General features: G+C 37.0%; 1 protein-coding gene across 1 annotated transcript; it reads left to right on the top strand.

Annotated features, from left to right (window-relative positions):
- Nucleotides 1-13,497: 13,497 nt before the first annotated feature.
- LOC109181016 (deSI-like protein At4g17486) lies at nucleotides 13,498-14,883 on the top strand. Its single transcript, XM_019330765.1, has 3 exons — nucleotides 13,498-13,849; nucleotides 13,960-14,247; nucleotides 14,457-14,883. The coding sequence occupies exons 1-3, from the start codon at nucleotides 13,717-13,719 to the stop codon at nucleotides 14,702-14,704; spliced, it is 669 nt and encodes a 222-aa protein (XP_019186310.1). The 5' UTR covers nucleotides 13,498-13,716; the 3' UTR covers nucleotides 14,705-14,883.
- Nucleotides 14,884-15,420: the final 537 nt, after the last annotated feature.

Below are 15,420 nucleotides of genomic sequence, written 5' to 3'. Positions count from 1 at the left end.
CAAAGCACCTTAAGAACACAAACCACGCACCTAAGGTTTTAAAAATCATTCACTTTAAGTTTCACACAAGTGACGCACCTTAAGCATACGAATCACGCACCTTAAGTATGAAAACAACGCACATCAAGAAGGAAATTAACTCACGCACCTAAGTTTCAGCAACTACTCACATTAAGCACAAACTCACGCACCTTAAGCACAAAACTCACGCACCTTGAGCACAAAACCCACGCACGCACCTTAAGTACAAAACTCATGCACCTTAAGTTTCAACAACTACTACCATTAAGCATACAACCCACGCACCTTATATACTAAATTCACGCACCTTAATCACAAACCACTCACATTAATTTTGACCTAGATACAAAAATTACCAAATTGCCACCATTTTTTTTTTTTTTAATTTTGATAATCTTGGACGTTGATTTAAGAAGAATCAATGGCTCTGTTTTAACCGCACAACCGCACCTGAACCTATATATATATATATATATATATATATATATATATATATATATATATATATATATATATAGATTATGCATATTTTAGTTAAAAGATTATGTACATCCAATTATAAATGAATGTACATAATCTCTGTTATATTAAAGTATATAATGGAGTGTTTGATAAATAATTGTGATTTAGGAATGAATTGAATAAAAAACATCATAACTTTCTCTCAAAGATATCAGCAATAAATGTTTAAAAAAAAAAAAAAAAAAAAAAAAAAAAAAGCAATAAAATGTGTCTGTGTAATGGATGTTGATGATGTAGGGTTGGGGGCTATGATACTCAGCTCTATCGAAGTGTTTTTACAGCAATTAATGTTTTCATTCTCGTACCATCACACTCCAAACCCAACAAATTGTCTAATCTCTTACCTACTTTGTGTTGTGAACATAGATAGGTCCAAATCTATGCATGACAGAGGTGACCAAAGTCCGGGCTTAGACTGATCCTGAGTCTAGATTAGCATGGACTGGGACTGGCCCTGAATTATTTGGGATCGATCCCGTGCCAGGCTTACCCTAGGTCGGTCCTGGCCCGTGCGTCTCGTGGGCCGATTTTAGGCTAGGCTCGGAATTTAATTATTATTATTATTATTATTATTATTATTATTATTATTATTATTATTATTTTTATATAAAATAATTATACTTTAAAAAAAAAAAAGATTTGTCCCACTAACATCATCGTTAAAAATCAAAGTTATATCTAATTGATGACACTTCAACTTTTTGATTCAATAATGCTAATATATATATATATATATATATATATATATATATATATATATATATATATATATATATATATAGAGAGAGAGAGAGAGAGAGAGAGAGAGAGAGGGGAGATCACATGTGGTCATGTTGTTAGGCGTGGTCATATGGTCAATTATAGGCCATTAGATTAGATAGATCCAATGAATCACATTAATCAAGATTCTTTCAGTATTTTCGCGCACATTTTCCTACCTAGCGAACTGCAAGGGTAAACTCGTCATAAGGCACCGGAATAGGGAAAATCACATTGTTGTGTGTTTTATTTGTGTAATTGGTGCATTATTAGCCTTACTCTGGTGTATTTGTAGATTCCCATTGGTGCCAAGTTCAGGTGCGGCAACGCCTTCTCGTGTGGTCAGTGCGGTCACACCAATTGTTATACAAATATACACAATCCATGTTATGAAATGCTCAAAAAAAAACATACACAAATTAGGTACGCATCACAAAAAACGCGCCATTATATATGAATAAATACACCATACAATGTTCAGGAATACACTATTGGTGTGTTTCACTGTGATGTATTTTATTACACTATTGGTGCATGTTGTCAACACTGTTGGTGTATTCTGGAACCCAGCCGCTATAAATGGCCACTGTAATTACCATAACACCCCTACGCGAAAATATCCTCAAATCCTCAGAATTAGCTACTGCCGTTAGATTAAACTGATTCAACGACACAGATACGACCACACCGCCACACTTAATGACATGACCACATATGAGCGCTCTTTTATATATATATATATATATATATATATATATATATATATATATATATATATATACACACACACACACACACACACATTAAGATTCATACGTATCATCATCAATAATTTAGAGGAATCAAAACTTACATAATTTTAATTATAGTAGCGTCACTAGTTTGATTACTATTATACAAAGTAGTTATTATAAGGACTATATTATTAGTATTAGACCGGGACTACATTATTCGTGTTAGACTATGATTCTATCTAGTATCTATATATTCGCTCTCTGTACTCTCAGATTTATTATTCAATATACAACACAATTATATTCTCATCTGGTATCAGTTATCCAGGTTTCTCTCATGGAAATCCTCGGTGATGACGGCTCTGTTCTTGGATCTTCTGAACGGACCGTTACCGACATTCCTCCGGTGTCCGCCAAATAATAGTCTTTCCTCGGCACATCACTTCGTCTCCCTGAAATTAACTTCACAAAATTATTTATTCTGGAGAACTCAGATGCTACCGTTCCTCGAAGGCCAAGGGCTTCTTGGTTTTATTGATGGCACCGTGCCGTTTCCAGCGACTGCCTCGGCGACCACCTCGACTGCCTACAGCTCCGGCGCGGCGGCTACGGACCTCTCGGCACGGCAGACTTCTCGGCGGCGACAGGACAAGGCCATCCTTTCGATGCTTATCTCGTCCTTGTCCGAGGAGACTCTTTGTCTCGCTGTCGACCGAAGCACATCACGGCAGCTATGGCAGACCATTGTGCAAACCCTAGGCTCATCGACGCGGTCTCGGGCCCTACGGCTGCTCGGCGAGCTACAAGCGCTACGGCAATGTGATTCTTCCATCTCCGACTATCATGGACGTGCACAGATGTTGGTTGATGAGTTAGCTCTCGCCGGTCGTCAGGTTAAGTTAGATGACCAAAATTTATATGTCTACCGTGGTCTACGCCCTGAGTTTCGGCCATTGGTTGTGACCCTGGCACGTGGAGCTCCTGTTCCGCTAATGGAGGTAGCGGACTTTCTAGTATCACAAGAGTGGATCTGCTCCGATGATGGCGTCCCTCTTGGTGCGTCGGCCGCTATGGCTGTCAACCGTGCAGGTCACGGTGGCCGGGGCGGTGGTTCTCAGCAGCGTGGAGGAGGAGGCCGTGGTCGAGTGAACCGTGGCCGTGGCCGGGGCGATCTGGTTCGGGCCCTCGGTGTCAGATTTGTAACAAGCAAAGTCACTCTGCTATTTCCTATTGGCAGCGTTTTATGCCTGATTCCCCGGCTCCTCAGGCACATGTAGCTGTTTCTTGTGATGATGGTTCTGCAGATGGCCCTCATCAGTGGTTTCCGGACACTGGTGCTACGAATCATGCCACCCCTGATTCTTCCTTGCTAACATCTGCGACAAGTTATGATGGTCAGGAAACACTCCGAGTCGGCAGTGGTACAGGTTTGCCCATTGTTAATGTTGGTTCCGCTTCGTTAGCTACTGATTCTAGGTCCTTTAGGATGAGTGATGTCTTGCATGTCCCTGGTTTATCTTCTTCGTTATTATCTGTTCAGCGTTTTGCTAAAGATAATAATGTTTTCTTTGAGATTCACCCTTCGTGTTTCTTTGACTTCTCGGCGGCGACAGGACAAGGCCATCCTTTCGATGCTTATCTCGTCCTTGTCCGAGGAGACTCTTTGTCTCGCTGTCGACCGAAGCACATCACGGCAGCTATGGCAGACCATTGAGCAAACCCTAGGCTCATCGACGCGGTCTCGGGCCCTACGGCTGCTCGGCGAGCTACAAGCGCTACGGCAATGTGATTCTTCCATCTCCGACTATCATGGACGTGCACAGATGTTGGTTGATGAGTTAGCTCTCGCCGGTCGTCAGGTTAAGTTAGATGACCAAAATTTATATGTCTACCGTGGTCTGCGCCCTGAGTTTCGGCCATTGGTTGTGACCCTGGCACGTGGAGCTCCTGTTTCGCTAACGGAGGTAGCGGACTTTCTAGTATCACAAGAGTGGATCTGCTCCGATGATGGCGTCCCTCTTGGTGCGTCGGCCGCTATGGCTGTCAACCGTGCAGGTCACGGTGGCCGGGGCGGTGGTTCTCAGCAGCGTGGAGGAGGAGGCCGTGGTCGAGTGAACCGTGGCCGTGGCCGGGGCGATCTGGTTCGGGCCCTCGGTGTCAGATTTGTAACAAGCAAGGTCACTCTGCTATTTCCTATTGGCAGCGTTTTACGCCTGATTCCCCGGCTCCTCAGGCACATGTAGCTGTTTCTTGTGATGATGGTTCTGCAGATGGCCCTCATCAGTGGTTTCCGGACACTGGTGCTACGAATCATGCCACCCCTGATTCTTCCTTGCTAACATCTGCGACAAGTTATGATGGTCAGGAAACACTCCGAGTCGGCAGTGGTACAGGTTTGCCCATTGTTAATGTTGGTTCCGCTTCGTTAGCTACTGATTCTAGGTCCTTTAGGATGAGTGATGTCTTGCATGTCCCTGGTTTATCTTCTTCGTTATTATCTGTTCAGCGTTTTGCTAAAGATAATAATGTTTTCTTTGAGTTTCACCCTTCGTGTTTCTTTGTGAAGGACACTATCACCAGGAATATTCTGTTTAAAAGGCATGCGTCGGGGGGTCTCTATTCCTGTCTTACTTCGCGTCCAGCTCCAGCTGCTTTTGTTGCCGCACGGTCGTCTTTTGTTTGGCACATGCGTCTCGGGCACCCTCACTCCCGGGTTCTGCGCCAAATTTTAAGGTTTTCGTCTCTTAATACTTTTAATTCCAATGATCTTCCAAATATTTGTTCGTCTTGTCAATTGGGAAAATCATCTCACTTTCATTTATCTCGTGCTGTAACCACTAGTACGCAACCTTTAGAATTAATATATTCTTATATTTGCAGCCCTGCGCCATTAATCTCTGCGAATGGCTTTAAATATTTCGTTTTGTTTGTGGATGATTACACTAGATATATGTGGTATTATCCCATGCGTGCTAAATCTGAGTTATATGTCATATTTGATAAGTTTCGGTCACTTGTTGAAAGATCCTTTTCCCGCAAAATTCTTTCTTTTCAATCTGATTTAGGGGGAGAGTATAAAAAGCTTGGCTCCACTCTGCATCTCTTGGTATTCGTCACAGGAAATCCTGTGCGTATACTCATGAGCAAAATGGGAGGGTGGAGCGCAAGCATCGGCATGTGGTTGAGATACGTCTTGCCTTAATGCTATGTGTCTTGTGTTGTATTTTTTTATATTTATATTATGAAATTCTATATTTTACGATTATGAATTTTGTACCTCAACTCGTCTTTTCAATTCAGTTTCTATAATGTTATGTGGACCCTGGTTCATGATATAAAATTATAAATTGCCCCTTGAGAGATACTTCCTTTAATTAATTAATATATTGCCCCTGGAGATATCCGGTGACAACTCATTGTATTGGTGGGGTTTTCCGGTACAAAAATTGCATCCTTAAAGGAAAACAAAAATAACAGGCAACCTTGGAACGGTGCTTATCTGATCTAAGAATCTGGTTTCCCTCTTTGTCTCCATCCATGGCCTGGTTTATCACAATGATCTGATCTGAGTTCTATGGTACAGATGCTCTCTAGCTATACTATCATTTTCTTTTATGAACTAAGGAGGGGACTAGGATCATAGGCCAGCTTAACTGATTCAATAATCGAAATATATAGACCCGATTTGGTAAATGGCTGTTAGCTGTTAGCTGATTGGGTTAATTAGAAGATATAATTAGTTGATAACATTAGCTGTTTGTAAAAAGGTTTTTGGTAAATTAGTTGTTAGCTGATGCTGTTTGGTATAATTTATTTTCTCAAAAAGCTAATTAAAAAAGTTTCTTTGAGTAGCTTTTTGAATTTTAGCATTTTAGAGTACAAAAAACTAATTAACCAAACACTTATATTGATTTTTAAACCAAATCAAACAATTAATAGTAGTCAAATAAGTCAAAATTGACCTATAGGCTAACTGTTTTACCAAATAGGGTATGCTTAATCTCTTGTATTCAAGAATTAGCTTTTTGAAAGATTGATCATAACTCAGATGCATTTTGATTATGCCTCTGAGTTTCTGATCTGATCTGATCATTCCTTTCCCAGTTGGATAGTCTTCATCACCTCCAGAATCTGGGGATCAGATGCTTCTTTTTCTTCAACCATTCCCTTAACATTTCCAATCTGCAGCTGCTTTTTCAATCCCACTTTTTCATGAATATGCTGACAAGTTCATGTACCCAAGCATACCATTCAAAATCGAATAATAGAAACAACAGAGTGTAGTCATAGACTCCATGCTACACCTGGCCTGCAGATAGATACAGTCTGAAACTGCCAAGAATAAACCAACAGAGAAATAGAAAGAACCTTAGACACAAAGTGTAGGTGTAGTAGCTAGTCACCAACTGTTTGAGAAAATGCCTACAAGAATGCGCTACTTCTCTTCGAGGCAGGCTCGGTGAAGAGAATCTTACTGGTGGGCATCAAGCACATAAATACCAATTATTTACCCATTTTACACTTCATTTATAGAAAAAAGAGTAAATACCTAAAATGGTCCCTCAACTATAGCTAAATTTACAAATTGGTTATCGACTTTCAATTTTAACCAATTAAGTTCTTAACTTTGCAATTTTAACAAAATTTGGTCCTTCGAACACTTCGGTATTAACGCCCGCGCCCGCGCCGTTGTCGACGATCTCCATAAATACCCGCAGCTCTCACCCGAGCACATGGAGGCCTCTAGGATGACGCTGCACTGGTTCGGAAACACGTTGTCTTCTTCACTCTGGTACGAACTCAACTACATTGAATCCAAAGGGAGGATGAAGAAAGGCGACAGGATTTGGCAGATTGCTTTCGGCGGTGGATTCAAATGTAACAGTGCGGTCTGAAAATGCAACCGGAACCTTAAAAAATCGACGATGGACCATGAAATTACATATATATCATCAAAAATCACAGTCAACAAACGGTCAAATAGACGGAGGACCAAATTGTGTTAAAATTGTAAAGTTAAGGACTTAATTGGTTAAAATTGAAAGTTAAGGACCAATTTGTGAATTTAGTTATAGTCGAGGAACCATTTTAGGTATTTACTCTAGAAAAAAAAATTATATTTAAATATAAACTCACATACGTAAGTCCATAACTACTTACATTAATTGATCATCGTAAATTTAGTTATAGTCGAGGAACCATTTTGGATATTTACTCTAGAAAAAAAAATTATATTTAAATATAAACTCACATACGTAAGTCCATAACTAATTACATTAATTGATCACCGTAAATTTGTTGGGCAACATATTGCCACATTTAATTTTAATGCATCTTTTATATTCTCATTTAAAAAAATAATAATCATTGCCCACCCAAAGGAAATTTCTTGCCCCAAGGTCCGACCGGATGGTGGAAAGGTAAATCACGTTGACTCAATAGCTTCTTATGTAGGAAGATTAATGTCTGGTGTCCACAAGAAGTCCACCATCCATACCTCTAGCAAATTATACCACGGGCGACTAGAGTCTACCTTGCATTGTGGACTATAGTTCAAAATAATATTCAGATTATGTACTTGCAATTAACATATTATGTACTTGCAATTTACTATTTATGTGCCTGTAAATAAATTGAATACACATAACATGTTAACTACAAAAACATAAAATGATAACCAAAGACACATAAATGGTTAACTGCAAACACATAAACTGTTAACAACATATTATGTGTCTGCAATTAACATATTATGTACATGCAGTTAACAGTTTATGTGTATATAGTTATCATTTTATGCGTGTGTTCATAGTTAACATGTTATGCGCTTTCAATTTATTTACAAACACATAAATGGTTAACTAGATGTACAGAATATATCAATTACTGGCACATACTTTTTGAAATAGGGTCCACAATGCAAGCTGGATATTGGTACATGCATGGTATATCAATTGGCATACCTCCAGGCTCCACCAAATCATTATACCATGGACCATGGTCAACTTTATCAGATGGATCATTGACATAGAGTTCATTATTATTATACTGAAAGTTCATTTTTAGTACATTGAATGCTTATTTTCTGAATGTTTATTTTTTTTTGTACTGAAAATTTATTTTTAGGTATGTTATCAAAAAATAAGTTTTCAATACGTAAAAATGAACATTCAAATATACTAAAAATAAATATTATAATGTTGATCATAGTGCATAGTATAATTTAATTTGCCACCTCCACCCTCATACCAACCAAGCTTCATGTGCGAGCAAAATAAAATTTCTGAAATATCTTAAAATAGAAGTTAAAAACAATAATAGCGACACAAAATTTACGTGAGAACTTCATCGTCATAAAAAAAATTAAGGATTTGCCAACTTATCATGATATTCAGGCTAACAAAAGTAAGACCAAACTATCAAAATGAAGTTTCCTTTGGGTAGGTATCATGGAATTGCCCCACAAAACACTTCATTTTGGTTGTTTATTGTTGTCACCTACACAAAGATGCTTTAGCCAAAAGATTAAAGGCTTCTGAGTTGTGAGATTATTGAAGCTTCAAAGTGTTGTATTGTCAATCCATAACTTTTACCTTTGAATGGTAAAAATGGTAATTAGGTAATTACTGTAAATTTAAATGAAAAAAAGATTTGGCAATATATGCTTGTATAAATCTCATCCCTTAAAGAGGGGTTGGGAGTTTGAACCAATCGTTATACTGTGGACTAGGGTCCACAGTCCACTGTGAACTCTGATCCTATACCACGTCGTTTTGGACTTTAATTTTAACGGAGACCGTTTGTTCTTCAGTTTGCGTTACCGAGTTTTTTTTTTTTTTTTTTTTTAACTGTAAAACATGTTTTTGTGCATCGTGTTATGTGTTTATGTACATTATGTTATGAAAATTTGTACCTTAAACGTAAAGATTCTGTACTTGAAATTGATTAGTAGTTGTATAACACAAAACATATTGTATTATTTTACGAACTTATGTCTTGTATTATGCAATTATGTTCCTATAGGATATAAATTATTTATATAAATCAGATCTGAGAATAAATAAAATAGAAAACATGTGTATGTATCTCGTAGTAAAATAGAAAACATGTGTATGTACATCATGTTATGCGTTTCTGTACATCATGTTATGCAATTCTATACATTAAACGTAAGGATTCTGTACATGAAATTGATTAGTAGTTGTATAATACAAAGCATATTGTGTGTCTTATTTTACAAATTTATGTCTTGTATTATGCAATTATGTGCCTATATGACATAAATGAGATATGAGAATAAGTAAAATAGAAAACATGTGTATGTATATCGTGTTATGCATTTCTGTACATCATCTTATGCAATTATGTACATTAAGTTTAAGGATTCTATACATATATAGAATAAATTAAAATTTTGAGTTGAAACATGAGAAACGGGAAGTTAAGGAACTTGTTAAAACTTAAACATCAAACGACGTTGTTTTGATCTAGCTATGTGGACCCTGGTCCATGATATAAATTGTCAGTTCAAACCCCCTCTCTTATGGAAAAACCAATTTGGCCAACACTTTGCTCCTTAATTGGGCCAGCTCGATGCGAATGTGGATTAGTCTGAGTATGGTATGGGCTTAAAGGTGTCTCCTATCGTTAGGGTCTGCTCAAGATACCTCGTGGTCTGACAAAAAAAAATAATATATGTGCTTGTAAATAGTTCAGAATTTCATCGTAGAGTTATTATGTGCAAGAATATAATATCGCATCACATAAAATTTAAAGTGAAATATTATCGAAAATGATTCATTAACTCTAGAGTGGTTAGGGGTGTAATCAATCCAAGTCAAGTTTGAGTAGTCAAAGTTCGAAACTCAATTCGATTCGAAAAATTGTAGCTCGAGCTAAATTAAAAGATAATTTTTTTTAAAGCTCAAGTTGTTCGACCTTAGCTCAGATTTTATATATTTTTAATACAAAAGATTATAATAATAAATGTTTTTACAATAAAATATCATAACGAAACTCAATATAATATCAGTTTGTCATTTTATATTATAAAAATATATGATTTTCAAAAAAAAAATATTATAAAAATATATTTAATTAAATTTATAGTAATATATATTATATATAAAATATAGTTTTTAAAAATTAACTCAATTAGGCTTACAAGCTACTACCAGGATTATGTGGTCTAATGGTATCCGGGTTGGACTTCCATTTGGAAGGTTGTGAGTTCGAGCCTCAGTGGAGGCGTTATTGGCTCTTTGTGTTTCAGTAGGTTGAGAAAGTATATGAACAGATACTACAATCTAACAGAGCTAGTAGCATTCAAAAAAAGGATTACAAGCTACTCAAGCCGAGTATTAAGAAGCTCAAATTCATTATTCGAGCTACTCAACGTCTCAACCTTGAACTCAGCTTAACAATAACTTAATCAAATTTGAACATTCATTGCATCAAACTCGAGTAGCTCGCGAGTAGTTTGACTCACTTACACCCCAAAAGTGGGATTACCACTTTATTAATGGACTTTTGATTTTATCCAATAATATTTTTCACTATGAAATTTATACATATTTTAATTTTTCGGATTTATTGTTTTGTCCAAATTTTTATCTATTTTAGTTTCTGAACAACTTAAAAATTGTACAAATTTGACAATAAGAGATATATTATTGAATAAAATTGAAAGTCGAGAACTAAAATAATAAAATCACTATATATTGATAAAAATAAAATAAAATCACTATATGTGGATAAACCATCTTGATAATTTACTTTTAAATTTAGAAAATAAAAAGAAACTGTATAAAATATTCTGTCAAAAAAATGGTGACTTGAGCTTGTAGCAGACGTTATGCCATGGAACCGTGTTCACCATTCATGGTGAACACGGTTCTAACGGTATTAGTGCACCGTTATCTTTTTTTTTTTTTTTTCTTTTTTTTTTTCTTTTTTTAAATTACGTGACTGCCTACACATTCACTTTGGAACCATGCCTACACATTCACTTTGGAACCATGAGATTATGAATTTTCTGTTATGAGATTATGAATTTTCTGTTATGAGATTATGAATTTTCAGTTATGAGATTATGAATTTTCTGTTATGCGATTATGAATTTTCTGTTATGAGATTATGAATTTTCATTACATTCATAATTTCGGAGTTTCGGACATTCATAAATTATGAATTCATGCATGCACATTCACTTTGGAACCATGCCTACATATTCCCGTCCGAAATCACGGACATTCATAAATTATGAATCCATGCCTGCATATTCACTTTGGAACCATGCCTACACATTCACTTTGGAACCATGAGATTATGAATTTTCTGTTATAAGATTATGAATTTTCTGTTATGAGATTATGAATTTTCAGTTGTGAGATTATGAATTTTCTGTTATGCGATTATGAATTTTCTGTTATGAGATTATGAATTTTCATAAAATTCATAATTTGATCAGTAACACGCCGTTAACTCCACATCCGCGATTTTTTTTTTTTTTGCCTAAAAACGACGTCGTTTTGACTTGTGTTCACCATTCTCGGTGAACACGATTCCACGGCATAATTTGCGAGCTTGTAGGATGCCAAGTCAAAAAACAGAATCAATAGCCTATATTTTGTCACCAATTCAATTGGGCAAATTATGCCCTGGACCCGTGTCCACAATGAATTGTGGACACGGGCCCAAAACGACATCGTTTTTTAAAAAAAACGCGTCATTTAGTTAAAAAAAAAAACGCTATCACAGCATGGGCTGCGGCGTTTGGCGTTTGGCGCAGTTCTCCTCAACGACCAAGGTGGCTTTGTAGCGGCTATGAATGGACGGTTGCCGTTATGTGAGAACGCTATCACAGCAGAAGCACTGGCTTGTAAGGAGGCTTTATCATGGTTAAGGGACCGCCAGATTACTTCAGTAACTCTATCCACAGATTGTTCGGTGTTGAAGTCCTATGTTTCCAAAGTTGATTTACATCCTAGATCGTATGTTAGTATTATTTGAGTGCAGGCCATCATGGCTCAGTTTACTACATGTTATTTACAGCTTATTCCTAGACGTTTAAATATCTTTGCTCATACTTTAGCATCTAGGGTCACTGACCAGGGTATTACTATGTTATGGGATGGTGACCCTCCTGATTTCATTATTTCGCATATTCATTAATAATATTCGAATTTACAGGTTTCAAAAAAAAAAAAAAAAAAGAATAGAAGCTCAAGAATAATAGTTATGAGAAAGAAAAAGAAAAACATATTTTTTGATTATTTATAAACTCGTTAATGGTAAATTTTAAGAATTTTTCATATTTAATAAAGGAAAAATTGTAAAAAAATGCCCCTCTATAATATACCAATTATCAATGTCACCCCTGAATTATGAGTGCTATAAATGTTGCCCATCAATTATCAAAATGGTGCACAAATAGCCCCTCCAGTAACAGACCTATGGTTCCCCACCGATGTCCATCGCTGGTACTTCGAATTGAGGGACGGAAAAAACAACTAAATTACATATTTACTCCAACTTAACGGTGTCGTACACTAACGGGGAACCACATGTCCGTTACGGGAGGGGCTATATGTGTACCGTTTTGATAATTGAGGGGCAACATTTACACCACTCATAATTCAGGGGTGACATTGATAATTGGCATATTATAGAGAGGCATTTTTTACAATTTTCCCATTAATAAATTTGAATCACAAACTTAAAGGTTCATAATCGCTCCTATCCTTTGATTTAAGGAAAAGTTTGTTGTTGGTATTCGAAGGTGCACTAAGGGTAAAGCTCGCCTTTATTAGGACTCTATCGAGTCTACTTATGATTCACAATCCTAGTCTCCCTAAGCCTCCTCTTGTATATATACCTACAATTCATTACAGTTCTCATCGCCTCAGCCGGCAAAAGACTACGAAGAAGTAAATAAATTAGTTTAGGTTGTCCATATTTGACCAGCTCAAATCAGAAAAGCTAATAGGCGACTTACAACTCTTATGGGGAGTCAAACTTAGAACATTGTGGGTATCAAACCAACTGCTTGACCAACTCGATTGTGATTGTCCCCAATTATTGCCTCGATTGGTAAATTAGGTGAATCACGAAATATGTTTTAACAAACATACAGACTCTTCTTCCTAAAAGGTTGAATCTCCAACCTTGACCCGATAGAGCATCTACGAGAATGTAAATCATGGTAACTCAAATAAACCATAGAGACTTACTGTACACAAGGAGCCCCTCACTTTGAGACTGGATTCCTAGTCATTATTCTTCACATACATACTCTTGAATGTTGGTACGCTAGTGTCTACAATTTTATATTTAATAGAGTCTAAAAGTAAAAAATACAAATAAAATAGGAAAAGAAAAAGGAAATTGGAGGAATCACAGATCATCATTCCATAATACCGAGTATAATAAATGTGATTAGTTTTTGAGTGGCATCACTTGATATCATTATGACTGTTACACTTCTTTCTCCCAAAAAACACTTTTTTCAAATTTTCAAATAGCAATTACACAGCTCACCATCCAGTTCCAGATTCCAATCTCTCATCATCTCTCTTATTATATATCCATCCCACTTTTGGTCCGCCCAAAGTTGACTGTGCGGCACTCCAACGCCGCCGCGCTCCGCCCCGCCGTGCCTCCCCAACTCAGCCCCCGCAGAATGCTCTGCAGAAAGAATTCTGTCAACTGCGGCCGCGGATCAGTGCCGGTTTACCTCAACGTCTACGATCTCACCTCCATTAACGGCTACGCTTATTGGGTCGGCCTCGGCGTCTACCACTCCGGCGTTCAAGGTTTTCTCCGTCCCCATTTTTTCTTCTGAATTCTTCATTTTTTTTCTGCTTTTTCGCATATCTAATGCGCCCAATCATCAGATCTGTGATTTGTTAATCTGGGTTAGCAGTTCATGGCGTGGAGTACGCGTTCGGAGCTCACGAATACCCCACGACGGGGATTTTCGAAGGCGAGCCGAAGCAGTGCGAGGGGTTCACATTCCGGAAGTCGATTTTGGTCGGGTGGTCGGAGATGGCCGCCGGCGAAGTGAGAAGATTGATGGAGGAGCTCTCCAAGAAGTACAGAGGAAATGCTTATAATCTCATCACCAAAAACTGTAACCATTTCTGCAACGATGCCTGCATTCGACTCACCGGAAATCCTATTCCCAGATGGGTTAACCGACTCGCTCGAATCGGTAAACTAATCTCTAACCCCTCATCTTTTGCGACGATTCTTTAATTTCTCTACGCATTTCGTCGCCAAAAAATCAAATTAATTTTGATTAAATAGCATTAATTAGATCTTTATCTAAATTAATTAATAAAGGAGCTATGAAGAGTGCGATTAATGTTTTTCCGCAAATGGAATTTTGTGACGATAATTGACCAACTGTGACGCAAATAGGTATGTTCTGCAAATGTTTAGTTCCGGTGAGCTTAAACACGACGAAAGTTCGTCACCATAGGATTGAGGAGAAGCCCAGTGAAGCTGGGGAGAACAAGAAACTCAGAAACGGCTCCAATAGACCCACGCCGTCGTCCTCATCGTCTTCCTCAGGTTCGCCGGCGCCGGCGCCGGCTCTTGCAAAAACCTCGAGCAAGAAAAGTAGTAGAAGCCCGCCGCCGTTGATATCCGATCCGACTGCTTCCTAGCGACGTTTTTCACGACGAATTATGGGGAAATTATTATTATTTTTTACATTCTTTTTGTGTTTTTTTTTGGTTCACACTGCTAACAGCTTCTCTCTCGAGAAGCCTTTTGCAACCATTGTACATGCCATATGCTATTTAATCAGGTTGGTCTCACCGTTACTTTTTTTTTTTCTTTTTAATTTTTTTTTTCATGTTGTAAACTTTTTTAATCATTAATCAGTGATTAATTTCCCTCCAAATAAAGTAAAATGTAAAATTACGGAAAAATTTTAATTTATGTCTCTTCATAATTTGTCAATTATTATTGTCACTATTGAATTATTAGTAATGTAAACGTTTCTTCTCAATTTTCAAAATGGTAGTGCCCCTCCCGTAATGTTAATATTACCCCTCAATTTTTTCTGTACGATACGAGATGGTAAAATATATACTATTTTGAATATTAAGAGACAACATTTAAAATATTAATAATTCAGAAGTAACATTAATAATTGAATATATTATAAAGAAGTATAAATTACCATTTTTCTTAAAACTAACTTACCAAATCATGGATAAAAGTCATACAACTATAGAACCTGGAACCATCAAACCTAATCCTTTTCTTTTTCTTTTTAATATATAAAATGACACAATAATCAATCAAGTAGGGAACCAATGCGGATCCCCATAAAAATCCACTCAAAATTCTATCCAAAATTCAAGAAAATAGTTGA

This window comes from Ipomoea nil, unplaced genomic scaffold (genome assembly GCF_001879475.1).
Source record: "Ipomoea nil cultivar Tokyo-kokei standard unplaced genomic scaffold, Asagao_1.1 scaffold1043, whole genome shotgun sequence".
In the NCBI taxonomy this organism is placed as follows: Eukaryota; Viridiplantae; Streptophyta; class Magnoliopsida; order Solanales; family Convolvulaceae; genus Ipomoea; species Ipomoea nil.
The sequence above is the reverse complement of the archived record's forward strand: the minus strand, read 5'-3'. Positions and strand labels throughout refer to the sequence as shown.